The following is an 18,729-nucleotide window of genomic DNA, read 5'->3' on the forward strand; positions in this document are numbered from 1 at the left end:
TCTATTCTATTAGGGTCAGCCTTTCACAGCAGTTATGTAATGTCTTTAGAACTAAGGTTTCTTAGCCCATTTGGGTTGCTATAACGAAATACCATAAGCTGGGTAGCTTATAAACAACAAAAATGTATTTATCATATTTCTGAAAGCTAGGAAGTACAAGATCAAGGTGCCAACAGATTCAGTGTCTGGTGAGAGCCCACTTTCTGGTTCACAGCCTTCTAGCTGTGTCCTCACATGGTAGAAGAAGCAAAGCAGCTCTCTGGAACCTCTTTTATAAAGGCACTAATCCTATTCATCATTCATTCATAATCCTTCCATATGTGCCCAGACATATCCAAGTAGTAGATTAATACCAGCCCCACCTCCTAATACCATCACATTGGTGATTAGGTTTCAACGTATGAATTTTAGGCAGACACAAACACTCAGACCATAGCACAAGGCTTCATGAAATTTAGTGCTGCCCATCTGCTTCCATGGTCTTGGTCTGAGGGATGATTGTTAGGAATGTTGTCTAACTGGCAACCCTTACTACAGCAAATACAGATAGCAGTTTTTCCCCCAAAGTAATATGTACCATTGTCCCTGAAGGAAATGTGAGAAAAAAAAAGTTTTTGGAGATCACCCAGGAAGCCCAGTCATCCTACCAGAACTTCTGCTGATAGAGCCCAGTTAGCTCATGTTGGGCTTTGACCCACTTAGTACTCTTTCAGCTTAGGACAGTAAAACCAGTAGCTTTAAGAAATCTGTAGATGTTCCATTCATCTTCATATCATTCAATTCTTATGTTGCTAGGTTATGAAGACAGTTAAACACAAGAGCATTTTATAGGTTTATCAGGGCACTGATGTCATCTGGGGATAGCGTACTTCACTTATACATCATATGTGAAAAACAGAATGAGACACAAATCACAGAGAAATGCAGTTAACATTTCATGAGTTCATAAATCTGGAGCGGTGGCCAACACTGGGACCTCTGTTGGAAACTTCCAGCTTTATAATTCAGTAGCTCCAAGGATTAATTTTACCATGCAGAGTTTGGGTCAGGAGCTAAAATACATCCACATGCAAATCTAGACCATGGAGAATAACTAAACACATTTTTGTATGGAGATTTGTGAATGTGCTGTGGTGAAACAATCTCATAAGGGGCCTTTGAATTGTCACTTGTTACTTGCATACATAATGTGCACTATTCAGTACAGTAAACTTTCCATTCAGAACAATCCTCAGGAAGTCAAATTGTCTCTCTGCCGATGACATGACTGTATACTTAGAAAACCCCATTGTCTCAGCCCAAAAACTCCTTAAGCTGATAAGCAACTTCAGCAAAGTCTCGGGATACAAAATCAATGTGCAAAAATCACAAGCATTCCTATACACCAATAATAGACAAGCAGAGAGCCAAATCATGAGTGAACTCCCATTCACAATTGCTACAAAGAGAATAAAATACCTAGGAATACAACCTACAAAGGACGTGAAAGACCTCTTCAAGGAGAACTATAAACCACTTCTCAAGGAAATAAGAGAGGACACAAACAAATGGAAAAACATTTCATGCTCATGGATAGGAAGAATCAATATCGTGAAAATGGCCATACTGCTCAAAGTAATTTATAGATTCAGTGCTATTCCGATCAAGCTACCATTGACTTTATTCGCAAAATTAGAAAAAAAAACTTTAAATTTCATATGGAACCAAAAAAGAGCTTGTATAGCGAAGACAATCCTAAGCGAAAAGAACAAAGGTGGGGGGCACCACGCTACCTGACTTCAAACTATGCTACACTATACTACAAGGCTACAGTAACCAAAACAGCATGGTACTGGTACCAAAACAGATATATAGACCAATGAAACAGAACAGAGGCCTCAGAAATAACGCCATACATCTACAACCATCTGATCTTTGACAAACCTGAGAAAAACAAGCAATGGGGAAAGGATTCCCTATTTAATAAATGGTGTTGGGAAAACTGGCTAGCATTATGCAGAAAACTGAAACTGGACCCCTTCCTTACACCTTATAAAAAATTAACTCGAGATAAGTTAAAGACTTAAACCTAAAACCTAAAACCATGAAAACCCTAGAAGAAAACCTAGGCAGTACCATTCAGGACATAGGCATGGGCAAAGACTTCATGACCAAAACACCAAAAGTAATGGCAACAAAAGCCAAAATTGACAAATGGGATCTAATTAAAGAGCTTCTGCACAGCAAAAGAAACTATCATCAGAGTGAATAGGCAACCTACAGAATGGAAGAAATTTTTTTGCATCTGAAATTTTATCCATCTGACAAATGTCTAATATCCAGAATCTACAAGGAAGTTAAACAAATTTACAAGGAAAAAAACCAACCCCATCAAAAAGTGGGTGAAGGATATGAGCAGACATTTCTCAAAAGAAGACATGTATTTGGCCAAGAAACATATGAAAAAAAGCTAATCACTGGTCATTAGAGAAATACAAATCAAAACCACAATGAGATGCTATCTAACGCCAGTTAGAATGGCGATCATTAAAAAGTCAGGAAACAACAGATACTGGCAAGTCTGTGGAGAAATAGGAATGCTTCTACACTGTTGGTGGGAGTGTAAATTAGTTCAACCATTGTGGAAGACAGTGTGGCGATTCCTCAAGGATCTAGAACCAGAAATATCATTTGACCCAGCAATCCCATTACTGGGTATATACCCAAAGGATTATAAATCATTCTGCTATAAAGACACATGCACATGTATGTTTATTGGACCACTATTTACAATAGCAAAGACTTGGAACCAACCCAAATGCCCATCAACGATAGACTGGATAAAGAAAATGTGGCACATATACACCATGGAATACCATGGAGCCATAAAAAAGAATGAGTTCATGTCCTTTGCAGGGATATGGATGAAGCTGGAAACCATCATTCTCAGCAAACTAACACAGGAACAGAAAACCAAACACCGCATGTTCTCACTCATAAGTGAGAGTTGAACAATGTTAACACATGGACACAGGGAGGGAAACATCACACACTGGGGCCTGTTGAGGGGTGGAGGGCAAAGTGAGGGAGAGCATAAGTACAAGTACCTAATGCATGTGGGTCTTGAAACTTAGATGATGGGTTGATACATGCAGCAAACCACCATGGCACATGTATACCTATGTAACAAACCTGCACATTCTGCACATGTATCCCAGAACGTTTTTTAAAAAAGATCAAAATATTTTAAAAAAAGAGTGCTTTCTCCAATTGAATGTGTGCTGGCCTCCAGCAGGAGAGAAACTGCTGTGTCCGCAAGAGTGGATGGAGTAGGGTAAGAGATGACCGACTCTTTGCATCCATTCCTGGCTACTGGTGCTACTCCCTTCAGAAATTGGTGCTGTGCCTGTGTATTCTTTATCCCAAGAAAGAATTCTGTGGCAGGCTGCACTCCCCCCTCCGTTAGAGGTGGCCCACGCTAAGGGTGAGATCTCTAGGAGTCCTATATAACTCCCTGGTGACCCACCAGTCTCCCGTGTTTGCCAAAATCAGAGTGGGTTGTGGGGTATGTTTGCAGGGAAACTGGTGGTGTGGGGACTCAAGGCAGAGATTCCTTGGGCAGGGCAGTGGCGCACCACAGCTACAACTGGTATGACACCCACTGTCTCAGTTTGTGTCTGAGCGGCATGCAATCATGCCTGCATGAGATGACCTTTCAGTTCTCTGTCCCTAGGAAGCTCTCAAATCACAACCAACAGTATTGCCCAGGGCCATAAGGGCAGAGGGGCTCTCCAATGGTTTGGCAGTCAGCAGATTGTTACAGGGGTGGGGGAAGCAGAGAAACACTCCTACCTACACTTTCTGCAGGGATCTGAGTTCCTTGGGGGTCAAACTTTGTCCGACTCTTGCTGCTTTCTGTTTCTGCACTCCAGCTTCTTCCTCTAGGAGTTTTTGACAGGTCCTGGCTCTCTTCCCACAGTTTTCTATTTGGAACATGCACTCACCAGTAACTTTGATCTTTCTGAGGAGAACTGGCATCCAATGTCCCTAGTCATTCATTTTGGGGAAAAAAGACAAGACCTGTTGAATTACATCTATTTGAGGATCTCTGAGCTTCCTGTATCTGCATGTCTAAATCTCTTTTTAGACTTCGGATGTTTTCAGCTATTATTTTATTAAATAGGTTTTCTATCCCTTTTATTTTCTTTCTGTTTTCTGGGACACTAAAAATCCAAAATATTTGGTTGCTGTATGGTGTCCCATATTTCACATGGGCTTTTCTCATTCTTTTTATTCTTTTTTTCTTTATTTTTGTCTGACTGGTTTATTTCAAAAGCGCAGTCTTCAAGTTCTGAAATTCTTTCTTTTGCTTGATTTAGCCTATTATTTATGCTTTCAAATGTATTTTGTATTTCATTCCATAAATTCTTCTAGAATTTATTTGCTGCTTTTTAAAGTGATATCTGTCTGGTAAATTTCTCATTTATATCCTAAGTTGTTTTTCTGATTTTTTTGTATAGTTCCTCAGAGTTCTCGTGTGTCTTACTGAGCTTCTTAAAAATCTGTATTTTCCATTATTTATTCAGCATTTTGTTAATTTCTTTCTGATTGGATCTGTTGCTGGTGAATTATTATATTCCTTTGGAAGTGTCATTTTCCCTTGCTTTTCCATGTTTCTTGTGCTAATTCACTGATGTCTGTGCATCTGGTGTAACAGTTGCTTCTTCCAATTTTTGAATTTGCTTTTGTAGGGAAGAACTTTTTCCTGAAGATGTATTTATGATATTGGTTGGGTAGTGCTTTGATTCTGTGTATGTGCAGTATTGCAGTCTCCATATGATTTTTTTGGCTGTAAGCAGTGTCAGTGGTGCCTGTGATTTTCTCAGTGGCATAGGGTGCAGCTGCTAGTGCAGGCTGTGACATTTTCGTGGTCACAGGTGTATCAGGTTGGCCAGTGCTCAGGCTTTATTGGTGAAAACATCAGGCTGAGCATGCCTGTCACTGGGCCTCTGGGTGGCATAAGCTGGCATTGACATTAGTTGGTCCAGGTGGGCTGATTCCTGGGGCTCCAGGTAGCTTGCTCAGGTGTTGGCAGTGGCAGAAGTGGGCTGGGTGAGTGGCCATATCCTCAGGCCTCTTGGCAGTGGGCGTGGCATGGTGATGGCAGTAGCAGTGGCAGGACAATCCTCTGCCTTGCAATTGGTCCTCACTAGTGTTGGCAGTGACTACAATGGGCTGGGTGGGCTAGTACCCAGGCCTGCATGTGGCATGTGTGAGTGGATGCCTGCTGTGGTAGTAGCATCAGGTTGGGTGGGCTCATTCCCAGGACCCTGGGAAGAGTGCTCTGGTGTTAATGGTGGTTTATGGGGCAGGGCAATTCCCAGACCACCTGATGGCGTGTTCAGCACTAGTAGGTGGAATCAGGCTGAGTAGGCCTGTCCTCAGGTCCCTTTTTTTTGTTGGCAATTTTTTGATTACCATTTCAATTTTGCTGCTTGTTACTGATCTGTTCAGAGATTCTGTATCTTGCTAGTTTAATCTAGGAGGGTTGTATATTTCCAGGAATTCATCCATCTTTTCTAGGTTTTCTAGTTTATGCTCATAAAGGTGTTCATAGTAGCCTTAAATGATCTTTTTTATTTCTGTGGTATCAGTTGTAATCTCCTGTTTTATTTCTAATTGAGCTTATTTGGATCTTCTCTCTTCTTTTCTTGGTTATCTCACTAATGATCTGTCAATTTTATTTATCTTTACAAAGAACAAGCTTTTTGTTTCATTTATCTTTTGTATTTTTTGTTTGTTTCAATTTCATTTAGTTCTTCTCCGATTTTTCTTATATCTTTTCTTCTGCTAAGTTTGGGTTTGGATTGTTCTTCTTTCTCCAGTTCCGTGAGGTGTGACCTTGGATTGTCTATTTGTGCTCTTTCAGACTTTTTGATGTAGGTATTTAGTGCTATGAACTTTCCTCTTAGCACAGCTTTTGCTGTATCCCAGAGGTTTTGATAGGTTATGTCACAATTATCGTATTGTACAGTTCAAAGAATTGCAAAAATATGGAACCAGCCCAAATGCCCATCAATCAATGAGTGGATAAAGAAAATGTGATATATATATATCCCATAGAATATTACTTAGCCATACAAAGGAATGAAATAGTGGCATTCACAGCAACCTGGGTGGAATTGGAAACTATTATTCTAAGTGACGTAACTCGGGAATGGAAAGCCAAACATTGTACGTTCTCACTCATAATTGGGATCTAAGCTATGAGGATGCAAAGGCATAAGAATGATACACTGGACTTTGGGGACTTGGGGGAATGGGTGGGTGGTGGCAAGGAATAAAAGACTACATGTTGGGAACAGGGTGCACTGCTCAGGTGATGGGTGCACCAAAATCTCAGAAATCATGACTAAGTAACTTATTCATGTAACCAAACACCACTCGTTCCCCCAAAACCTATTGAAATTAAAAAAAAAACAAAACACATGCACACGAATGTTCATTGCAGCACTATTCAGAATAGCAAAGACATGGAGTCAACCTAAATGCTCATCAATGACAGATTGTCCAAAGAAAATGTGATACATATACACCATGGAATACTATGCAGCCATAAAAAAGAATGAGACTCTGTTATTTGCAGGAACATGGATGGAGCTGCAGGCCACTATTCTTAGCATATTTACCCAGGAACAGAAAACCAAATATTGCATGTTCTCACTTATAAATGGGTGCTAAATGATGAGAACTCATGGACACAAAGAGGGGAGCAACAAACACTGGGACCTACCAGAGGGAGGAGGGTGGGAGGAAGAAGATCAGAAAACATAACAATTGGACTAGGCTTAGTACCTGGGTGACTAAAAAATCTGTACAACAAATTTCTGTGTCATGAGTTTACCTATATAACAAACCTACATGTGTACCCCTGAACATAAATAAAAGATTTTAAAAATTTAACTGATTATATGTTTAATGTTTATTTTTGGGCTATTCTATTTCATTTGTTTATGTCTGTCCTTATGCTGGTACCACGCTATTTTGATTACTTCAGGTTTGTTGTAAGTTTTGAAATCAGGAAATTTGAATCATCCAACATTGTTCTTTTTCAAAATTATTTTGAGTACTCTGAGCCCCTTGAAATTCCATATATATTTTAGAATAGACTTTTTTATTTATACCAAAAACATCATTGGGATCCTGATCGGGATTGCTTTAAATCTATAGATCACTTTTGTGAAGTATTATCCATTTTAATAATTGTAAGTTTTCTAATTCATGAACATAGAATGTCTTCTCATTACTTATGCCTCCTTCAATTTCTTTCAGCAATGTTTTGTATTTTGCAATGTACAAGTCTTTTGCCTCACTGGTTAAATTTATTCCTAAGTACTTTACTCTTCTTGATAGTATTGTAAATTGAATTGTTTTATTAGTTCCCTTTTTAGATATTTAATTCATAGCATATAGGAATGTAGCTGATATTTTTGTGTTTATTTTGTATTCAGCAACTTTGTTGAATTTGTATATTACCTCTGTGTGTGTGTTTGTCTCCCTCTCTCTCCCTCTGTATAATATTTGGAGTTTGCTACACATAAGGTCATGCCATATGTGAACAGAGGTAATTTTACTTTTTTTCTGTTTTTTTTTCTTTCTTGCCTAATTCCTCTGATTAGAACTTCTAATACTGTGTTGAATAAAAATGGCAAATGTAGGCATCTTTGCCTTGTTCTTCATAATAAGACATACTGTGATTTTTTAACATGCATTATGTTGTATGTTTTGGCAGCATTGTTGTTTTTCTTGCAAATAATTTAATAGTTTAACTCAAAGTTTCTAGGATGCTTTCATGTTGTTAGGTGAATCATTCCATGACTGCTGAATAAGGAATTTTCCAAGTGAATCTCAGAAATCTGTGTTTTAATAAGTGCTTCAGGTGATTCTGTTGCATACTCAAGTTTGAGAACCATTGTCCAAGGGGCAAAAGCTGCCACTGCCAATTGCTCTTTTTTTATCTGAGAGGGGGCAGGATCCTCCTGGTCCAGTGCTTGTGGATGCAACTTATTAAATGAAATAAGGCCATGAGTACTCTAGGGCCCAATCTCTGCTTTTTGTTTTGTTCACTCCTGTTTAAAATTTCACTCAGGGCTCTCTTTGGAATAATTGCACTTACCTTTGCCATCCGGGGCTGAGGTTTCATTTTCTTTGGTTATTCCCCAGGCCAGTACCATTTGCTTTTTACTTTCCAGAAGTTCTGTAAAGATTGTTGATGGTACCCTTTCTTAGCTTTTTTTTTTTTTTTTTTTTTTTTTGGTCTTGATATAGTCCTATTCTTCTAAAAAATCTTTCCATTTGTCTCAGTCAGACTTTGATGGAGAGGAGGGGAGATATTGTTTACATTTGTTAAAAATGGCTTTTAAGTTAAATTCTAACTAAGGGTCTATTAGGAAATAAAATTGCCTTCTGACTCCTTTTGATTTATTTTGCAGAATTGCATATATCCAAAGCTCTGGGTAATTATTAAACATTAGAAGTATAGAACAAACAGGCCAGCCAGGCCCGGCGAGGCCGCGGCGGGTCCGGCGCCCCGGACCTCCGGACCCGGAGGTCCGGCGCCCTGGGCGGCGCCCTGCCCCCAAAGTCCGTCCTCCCCGTTAGGTGGCGCCCAAGGGGAGGGGACAGCCGGGCAGGCAGGAAGCTGCGGCTTAAAAGGGCAACCCGCGCCGGACCCTTCCTTCCTAGTCGCGGGGAGTCTGAGAAAGCGCACCTGTTCCGCGACCGTCACGCACCCCTCCTCCGCCTGCCGCGATGTACCGCTACCTGGCCAAAGCGCTGCTGACGTCCCGGGCCGGGCCCGCTGCCCTGGGCTCCGCGGCCAACCACTCGGCCGCGTTGCTGGGCCGGGGCCGGGGACAGCCCGCCGCCGCCTCGCAGCCGGGGCTCGCATTGGCCGCCCGGCGCCACTACAGCGAGTTGGTGGCCGACCGCGAGGACGACCCCAACTTCTTCAAGATGGTGGAGGGCTTCTTCGATCGCGGCGCCAGCATCGTGGAGGACAAGTTGGTGAAGGACCTGAGGACCCAGGAAAGCGAGGAGCAGAAGCGGAACCGGGTGCGCGGCATCCTGCGGATCATCAAGCCCTGCAACCATGTGCTGAGTCTCTCCTTCCCCATCCGGCGCGACGACGGCTCCTGGGAGGTCATTGAAGGCTACCGGGCCCAGCACAGCCAGCACCGCACGCCCTGCAAGGGAGGTATCCGTTACAGCACTGATGTAAGTGTAGATGAAGTAAAAGCTTTGGCTTCTCTGATGACATACAAGTGTGCAGTGGTTGATGTGCCGTTTGGGGGTGCTAAAGCTGGTGTTAAGATCAATCCCAAGAACTATACCGAAAATGAATTGGAAAAGATCACAAGGAGGTTCACCATGGAGCTAGCAAAGAAGGGCTTTATTGGTCCTGGCGTTGATGTGCCTGCTCCAGACATGAACACAGGTGAGCGGGAGATGTCCTGGATTGCTGATACCTATGCCAGCACCATAGGGCACTATGATATTAATGCACACGCCTGTGTTACTGGTAAACCCATCAGCCAAGGGGGAATCCATGGACGCATCTCTGCTACTGGCCGTGGTGTCTTCCATGGGATTGAAAACTTCATCAATGAAGCTTCTTACATGAGCATTTTAGGAATGACACCAGGGTTTAGAGATAAAACATTTGTTGTTCAGGGATTTGGTAATGTGGGCCTACACTCTATGAGATATTTACATCGTTTTGGTGCTAAATGTATTGCTGTTGGTGAGTCTGATGGGAGTATATGGAATCCAGATGGTATTGACCCAAAGGAACTGGAAGACTTCAGATTGCAACATGGGTCCCTTCTGGGCTTCCCCAAGGCAAAGCCCTATGAAGGAAGCATCTTGGAGATCGACTGTGACATACTGATCCCAGCTGCCACTGAGAAGCAGTTGACCAAATCCAACGCACCCAGAGTCAAAGCCAAGATCATTGCTGAAGGTGCCAATGGGCCAACAACTCCAGAAGCTGACAAGATCTTCCTGGAGAGAAACATTTTGGTTATTCCAGATCTCTACTTGAATGCTGGAGGAGTGACAGTATCTTACTTTGAGTGGCTGAAGAATCTAAATCATGTCAGCTATGGCCGTTTGACCTTCAAATATGAAAGGGATTCTAACTACCACTTGCTCATGTCTGTTCAAGAGAGTTTAGAAAGAAAATTTGGAAAGCATGGTGGAACTATTCCCATTGTACCCACGGCAGAGTTCCAAGACAGTATATCGGGTGCATCTGAGAAAGACATTGTGCACTCTGCCTTGGCATACACAATGGAGCGTTCTGCCAGGCAAATTATGCACACAGCCATGAAGTATAACCTGGGATTGGACCTGAGAACAGCTGCCTATGTCAATGCCATTGAGAAAGTCTTCAAAGTGTACAGTGAAGCTGGTGTGACCTTCACATAGATGGATCATGGCTGACTTCCTCACTAACCTCTTCACGTGTAACTTCTGCAGACCTATCACAAGTTTACATGTAACCACAGAAATCCCTTTCTCTCCTGACTCATTACTAATGGATACCATTCTCAACAAGTCAATCCAAATCAGCCCGTTAAGGAGAAAGAAATTAATATACAAGCTGAGTGTGAAAGTAGAAATCACCTACACCAGAGAGCTATTTTGGTATTTTGCCTTTAAATAAAAAGCCTCCTCCATATGGCTGTGCAGCCTTGCTCTGTGGCTTTTCCCAGCACAATCAGTGCTAGTGCTGGGGAAGGGACAGTCAAGAGCAGTCAGTTGCTTACTTATTTTGCTCTGGATGAGTCTGGGACACGCTGTAACTTTAACACATTTAAGAAGAAGGTGTGTGGCCTTTTCAGAAGGTGGCATGGTCCTCAAGTGAGTTCTTAGTATTTTATATCAGCAAAATAACTCAATTTTGCAGATTGCAAACAAATATAAAAGCTGTTTCTGTTTATGAATTTTATTCTTTTAGAATAGAATAAGTACATGCTGCTGTAATAAAATTGCCTTTAATCACTTAACAAGCCTAACCTTGACTCAGTGAATGCCTATAAAAATAATAAATGAAAAAAACAGTATTTTTATATCATAAAAGTTTCATTTGTAGCTTATCATTCATGTATTGTTGTCCAGCAAACATTAAAAGCCCTGTGGATAATTACGTTATCTTCATACCTGCAAAACGGTGGAGGCTATTTTCGTTAAAACTGTCAGAATTTGCTGTTATAATTATGACACATAGTCCAAAGAATGCAGTAACCTTTTTATCATGTTAACTAATTGTTCTCTTTTGAAGATCTATGGTTGACTAATTAAACAATAATTCAAGTAGAGTGTCCCAGAAAAAAACCACTTGGGCTCCCTGTTTGGAGTCTGGCTGGCTCTGAGCATTGCCAATGGCCCCTACTCACCTGACTTTGTATCCTCTTCTTTTAGAGGCTTTGCATTCTGCACCCAGCTTCACTAACAGTGGGCTGAAACCAACCTTGGGTTGAGTGTTTCATTTGGGAGTTATTTGGCCAGGGCCTTTTGAAAAATAGTGTCCCCATGAAGTGCTAGATAATATATGTGTAAGAATCAGCTTTTTTTTTTAACTATAATACCCTTCAGAAATTTCTAACTACTTTGTAACTGCATGGCTTAACCTGGTGATAAAAGCAGTTATTAAAAGTCTACATTTTAAAAAAAAAAAAAGAATAGAACAAATAATGGGAGCATTGGGTTGACCTTGGCAAATTATCTAGTTTTATTTACCTGTTTTACACAGGAGGAGACTGAGAGAAGGGAGGAGTAGCTTGCTGTAGTTCAGACAGCAACTTATTTCAAACCTGGTGCTAAAACCTAGAGTGAACTGGTACTTCTCCATTTCTGAAGGAAATGCAGAAGAAACAGAAGCAGAAAGACAACATTTTGGCCTGGACATATTTAACTTAAAGATGACTCCATTTTTGAACTTTATTTCTTGGAATAGAGTGTCTTCTAAATTTAAACTGATCCAACTTTCACAAAATTGGGCAGTTAGAAGTCACAGAGGGAATTAGCAGCTGTTGTTATAAGAAAAAGCAAAGGGATTGTTGCCAGACTTCATAAATCTTGGCATATTTGAGAAAAATGTCTCAATTTGTTACATATGCTCATTCATGTGTGTAAACCTTTGGTTATAGTACTTTGTCAATATAAATATGTTTTACATTATAAATTGGTCTGAGTGCTGGATTTCATGTTTATTATCCCTTAGAACCCCACTTTCTTTTGCTCTTCTTCTCGGGCTTTCTTTGCTTTATTTCTCCCACTCTTTTCTTCTTTTTTTAGTGTACAAGCAGTGAAGGGTGCAGATCATGGATAGAGCTTTCAAGAAGTTTGTTCTAGTTCTTCTCCTGAAACTGGACCTCCCTCCTAGCTTGGTAACAACTACCTTTTGGTCTCCACCTTGGACAGAGGTTTTTTGTTTGTTTGTTTGTTTGTTTGTTTTGAGACATAGTCTTGCTCTGTCACCTAGGCTGGAGTGCAATGGCGCCATCTCAGCTCACTGCAACCTCTGCCTCCCGGGTTCAAGCGATTCTCCTGCCTCAGCCTCCTGAGTAGCTGGGATTACAGGCGCACGCCACCATGCCGGCTAATTTTTGTATTTTTAGTAGAGACAGGGTTTCACCATGTTGGGCAGGCTGGTCTCGAACTCCTGACCTCATGATCCACCTGCCTCGGCCTCCCAAAGTGCTGGGATTACAGGCGTGAGCCACCATGCCTGGCTGGCCAGAGTTTTAAGAGCAAATCATATAAACTATTCTTCAGTGTAATAGAAAAGTAAATGGTATTTTTTTTTTAAAAAAAAAAAAGGGAAACCAGGAAAAAGCAGTTTGAAGCCCAAAGTGAGGAAGTAACACAGCAATTCTCAAAGCTGGCTAGGTAGGGACTTTTTTCATATAGAAATAATCAGTAAACAGGCTGGGCGCAGTGGCTCATGCCTGTAATCCCAGCACTTTGGGAGGCTGAGGTGGGTGGATCACTAGGTCAGGAGTTCAAGATCAATCTGGTCAAGATGGTGAAACCCCGTCTGTACTAAAAATACAAAAAAAAAAAAAAAACTAGCTGGGCATGGTGGTGGGCGCCTGTAATCCCAGCTACTCAGGAGGCTGAGGCAGAGAATTGCTTAAACCCAGGAGGTGGAACTCCATCTCAAAAAAAAAAAAAAATCAGTAAACAGAAGTATATGTCCTGAAAAAGTAGTGTACAAGCATAAAGACATCATTAGTTAAACACTGGTTTATTCACTCAGGTTTTAGCATAATCAACTTCTCTGAGAAATTGGGAGATTTCAATGAGAGATTTCAGTAAGGACCGTGTTTGCTCTGTAAATGGACTCATCTCCGAGTTGCTTGCTCTGTGTCACAGTCATACCCCATAAAGAGTGAGTCAACAGGCATGCTGAAGCAGCAACAGACCAATGAGAAAAGGGAAGAAATCTGGGATTTAAGGGGCATGGAAAGATCCTGAAATATTTTTTCTATTGGTCTTTCCTAGCATAAGAAACATCAATTGTTAATTATTCCTTTGGTCTAGGCAGTACTTTTAAAACTTATTTTTAACCAGATAAATGGTTTGATTTGTCAAATGAAATCTTGTATGGAAACCCAATGTAGAAAACAGATGAAAACAGAGCTTCTCTGGCTAAAGCATCTCCACAAATCACAATTTGGAAAACATTCAGCTAAGGCATTGATGACTCCTTTGAAATGCATACTACCTGGGAAGTAGAACATACTAAGAACACTTTTGGGAAAATTAAGTAAGTCACATGTTAAAATACTGTATTAGCTTCTGGGAATTGTACTTTAAGCAGTACATAGAAAACCTGAGACTCATCCAGAGTAGGATTTCCAGGTTTCAGTGTTTCGTAGAGCAAGTGAAATTTGAAATCAGAGGACTTTAATTCAAGTTTTGCCCCTGCTGTTTAGCACTTATATGACCTTAGACAATTAGTCTCTGTGAGACACAGCTTCCTTATCTGTACAATGGGGGTAATAATATCAATATCTAACAGGATTTTGAGGATTGAAAATAAATAATTAACTTTATCAAATGTAAAGTGCTGTATAATTTTTAATTTACTGATGAGTCTGGAAAACATGTGAGATGAGCCAAAAAGTGAAGGAACCAGATATATTTTAAGGAATAAAAATTTCTGGACACATGTGATAATTATCTTTGAAAATTTTAAGGTCTGATATGTGGAAAAATTAAGTTTGCTTTGTTTGTTCCTGATGGCACTGTGACCAATGTGTGGATGTGTCATGAGGGAGCATATTGGCTCAACATAAGAAAGGATTTTATAATTTCAAATAAAAGGGAGCACCACGAGTTATAGAAAACCTTGTCGTTGTAATTTTAGAGAGATTGCTGGGAGTCTACCTATTTGGGTTGCAGAATAAAGCATTTCTGCATTGAACAAGATGTAGTGACTTCAAAAGCCTGAGATTATTAATCCTCTTTTCCTTCTCCTTTTATTATATATCTTACAATTTTTTGACTGCTCAGTATCTATCCCTTCTTCTTCTGATAACAGCAGAACAGCCCCCGGGGAGAATTTGTGAACCAGTTACAATCAATCATAGCATCACATTCTCATGGCCTCAGTGACTAATTGGTTTAGTGATAGATATATGACCCAAGCCAGGCCAAAATAGCTAGAATCTCAATTTTTGGACTTTTCTTGATCTACTGGGCATAAAAGTGTGCTGTTTCTAGTAGGAATGCTGATGACAGGTAGTAACTTGCAGCTGCTTGTAGCCATCTTGGCAATCCCAGGGGAGATCTGCCTGAGAATAGAGACAATGCGAAGCTAAGCAATGATCAGAGATACAGACTGAGATCAAGCCCTCATGACATAATTTGAACCCATAGCTCTAATCATTCCTAAAATAAAATTTAGACTTCACCTTTTACGTGAACCAATAAAGTTGCATTTTGAGGAGGTTTTTTGTCACTTGCAACTTAAGGAATCTCAATGGCCACATTAGCCCTCACCTCCAACTTTGTGTCTGACACAGTCGTCTCTGCAAAGCAGCAGGAGGAAAGAAGGCTATGGTCACATGTGTAAAGACAGTCCTAGGGTTGGAGAGGTTGTGAAGGGCAGAGAATTCTTGTCCCCCACGTAACAGGAAGATGAAAAGTCCCCAAGGCTATTCTCATATATTCTGTCTAGGGGAGACAGTACATTTTTTGAGTTGCCCACTTTCTGCTTGCAGAGCTTTTGGCGGGACAGGGAGCCCTGCTCAAATTGTTAATTAGCAAATTAAAGAAAGGCTGCAGTTGCAAAACTTGTACTAGTTCTTTGTGTTGCTCATTGTATAAAGAAAGTAATTTTGTTTATATAAATACCTTGATGGGTCTTTTTTGTTGTTGCTCATGAAAAGGGTGAGGTTCTCAGGACAAGATCTGGAATGAGAGATTTGACAGAAAAGGGCAAAACCACCCTTTTATATATAACAACTTTGTGCCACAGGTACTCTGTGCAAGAAAGAAGAGAGTCTGTGTATCCCAGTAGTGTTACACTGTGCTCAGAGACCAACTGAAGCCCCAGCCCTAAGGCATAGGGATATGAGATGCTAGGAGGAGGAATAATAATAGTTGAGTAGAGTAATGCGAATCTGCACACAAATCTTCACCCTAGCATAGCCTGGAAATACTGAAGAGTGTTTACCATCCCAGAGGATTTGTATTTAAGGCAAAAGGTGACACCAGAAGGCTCAAAAGCTTTGATACAGACATTTGTGTAGCACTTATTTTTGTCTATCTTGTCCCAAGCCCTTTCATGACTCTGTCCTATCTATGTAATTCTATCCCAGCTATTAAAAAAAATAGCTACTAGTGATGACCCTTTCTCTGAAATTAGTCCAGACTACTTCTTGCTTTTTCACCTTAAACTTACTCTTAACTTTCCTGGTTTTCTACCCCCTTGGTAGCTCAGTGTCTTGTTCCTGACATTTACTTATTTTGGATAAGTTATTTCATGGTTACCTTAGCTCCATTTTTTGGAAAAGATATGTTCTATTCACTTCTGGTTTCATAACTGTATAGGAAGAAATATGTATTTTTTTCTGTCCTGGCCTTGTGATAACACCAGACAAGGCTTGTTCCCCTACCTCAGTATTCCTTTTAAGAAACGAAGACTGGAAAACATTTTTTTTCTCCAGACAGTTCATTTGTTCCATATGTTCCAAGAAAAGAATAAATATTTCTTTGTGAGACCTTAAGCCTTAGGGTAGGACCTGCGCCTTGATTTCTGTTTTTCTGCAGTTGCTACACTGACTATGCTTTTCCCAGACTTGAGAAATACTTTAGATGATAGTAAGGCTGTATATGGTAACTAGTGGTGAATACACAGTGGATGTCTAAGATATATAATTGATGTTGATGAATGATTGCAGGTACTCTGCTGAAGGTTATAGATTTATGTTGTTAATTATGTAAAATGTATGTCACAGAATATTGTTTTCTGCCTTTAATATATACAGTGAAGAAACGAAATGTTTTAGACATGAATTCTCAATATCATTCTTTTGTTGTCTAGATCCCTTTGGGACCCTGTTTTGTTCCCTGGGAGGCTGAGCTTTATTGGCTACATCAATGGACTCTCTTTTCTTCAGACTTTTGATTGGTTTATTCAATGGTAGGTACTGACAGGAAGTTGGGAGAAAAGAGAGATTGAGGCATTTATGCTAGACTCCCTTTCTGATGTGGTTTGGAATTGCCTTTGTTCCTCCACTGAAGGCCTCAGCTCCTCTTTGGTAGCTCTCCTCTAATGTTCTCTACAGGTTCTGGTTATTCCTCTCTCCCTTGTCCCTTCAGGTAAGGGAGGTGGTAAAGGCTCCCGGTCTCCATGTTTCACCTTCCCTTATTGGCTTTCCTTACTTTTCCCTAAAGCATTATACAGAGTCCCTTTTTAATATTAAATTTTCCTTTTGAATGTGCCATCTGTTTCCCGGGGTGGGATTCTGACTAATTCATTATGGAAAAAAAGGTACTCCATTATTGGAATGTGTTTGAATATTTGGAAAATAATTCCTAAAAAAGGTATTAGTATGTTGTTTCTTCAGGAACATTTGTTAAGTGAATGAAACTTCCACATTGGAATTCAACTATCCATTTACTTTATTTATTTATTTTGGTTTAAATTTATATATATGTATGTATATATCAATTTATATATATTTTATTAGGTGGCATAAGTACAGGTTTCTTACATGCATATATTGTGTGAAGTGATGGCTTTTACTGTACGCATCACCTGAATAGTGATCATTACATTTAAATCTGGGCTTTCCTAAACTCACTGTCTGTGGGCTCCTAAGAACTGTGGAGTCCGCTTGGGTAGTATATACAACTGAGATTCACTGCTGTAGAGCTTAGGTGAGTTAATGGCCAGCGAACTCAGTGGTTTGCTCACCTCGGGTCTAACAAAGCCATGACTAATGTTTTTATCTTTTTGGGGACCAGTTAGGTAATTTTGTCTTCAAAAGTCCCACAGATAGTACTTGCAACCTTGGTCATGAATGAATATTCTTGAGGGCCAGTCATGGCAACATGACTGGCTCAGATCAAGCAATAAAATGCCTCAGTCTACCAATCTTGGGTCAGTAGTGTCCTTTTTGACTAGGAAGAGCAGTGATATTGTTTACAAAAGAACAAAGGAGCAACTCAAATAACATAACCAGACTTTGGGAATTTTTCCCAAAGAATATTTATATTCTCTTTTGGGAGGTACAACTTGATGCCACTTTACCTTTCTGTCTTGGCTATCAAGATGCATATTGCTGAATTTAAAACTTGATTACAGTAATAATCTCATCTTTAGTTTCCGGCACAACTACAGCTGTCTTTCTCATTAATGATATCTAATTCTCTTTGGTCTTTGTTGAACTATTTTGTGGATATTTATATTTTACTGAAGGTACTTTAAATTCTTTTGGTCATAGGAAGTGTTTAAAGTCAATGGGAATGGATAAACAACTATGTGTTTCCTGAAGTATGCTTATTTCTACCATTACTTAAAATTTTCAGGTTTTTTAGGGCCTTACCAATTGTGGTTTCTCTCATAGTAAGACTCTTGTAAGTACTTTGGGGAGCTTTTATTGGGTGCCCCCAAGAACATGGAGAAATGAGGGGGACAAATTGACCTCTGAAATCAACATGTAGGTCAAGTAGATCTATAAATTCACCTGAAATGAGATGGTTCTAAGACCATAATTACTGTTGTACTGTATTATTATATGTAGATAAAGACCATATCAATAAGAAAAGGGTGCAGCCAATTCAATAAGCAAAGAAAAAAGAGATTAAAGAAGACATATGTTAGCTGTATCCACCCAATCATGCTCAAGAGAGAGCTGAGCCAATGCATTTCTAATACTTTGACCTATTATGGAGAGCATCCCAATGTGTTGGATATATTGGGCTACCCTGACACCTTAGGCATCGGGGTTTGATTGATTTTATTTCCTTTGTTATAATTTTAAGCTTATTAGGTAAATCTTCTGTATTAGGCCATTCTTGCATTGCTATAAAGAAATATCTGCGACTGGGTAATATATAAATAAAAAATATTTAGTTGGCTCACAGTTCTGCAGACTTTACAGGAAACAGTGGCATCTGCTTCTGGGGAAGCCTCAGGAAGCTTTCAATAATGGCAGAAGGTAAAAGGGG

At 40.1% G+C, this 18,729-nt stretch overlaps 1 protein-coding gene and 1 long non-coding RNA gene across 2 annotated transcripts in view; one reads left to right on the forward strand and one right to left on the reverse strand.

The window, feature by feature from the left end:
* LOC117977545 (uncharacterized) overlaps positions 1-8,874 on the reverse strand; it is a 33,454-nt gene extending 24,580 nt beyond the window's left edge. Inside the window, exon 1 of the long non-coding RNA XR_004668731.3 lies at positions 8,750-8,874. This is a non-coding gene — a long non-coding RNA (uncharacterized LOC117977545). The remainder of the gene's footprint in view (positions 1-8,749) is intronic.
* On the forward strand, positions 8,656-16,691 carry GLUD2 (glutamate dehydrogenase 2). The gene is made up of 3 exons (XM_034949534.3): positions 8,656-10,902; positions 12,340-12,431; positions 16,598-16,691. Exon 1 carries the CDS (start codon positions 8,791-8,793, stop codon positions 10,465-10,467), a length of 1,677 nt encoding a protein of 558 aa, XP_034805425.1. The 5' UTR covers positions 8,656-8,790; the 3' UTR covers positions 10,468-10,902; positions 12,340-12,431; positions 16,598-16,691.
* The last annotated feature ends 2,038 nt before the right edge of the window (positions 16,692-18,729 follow it).

The sequence above is a fragment of the Pan paniscus genome, chromosome X (genome assembly GCF_029289425.2).
Source record: "Pan paniscus chromosome X, NHGRI_mPanPan1-v2.0_pri, whole genome shotgun sequence".
In the NCBI taxonomy this organism is placed as follows: Eukaryota; Metazoa; Chordata; class Mammalia; order Primates; family Hominidae; genus Pan; species Pan paniscus.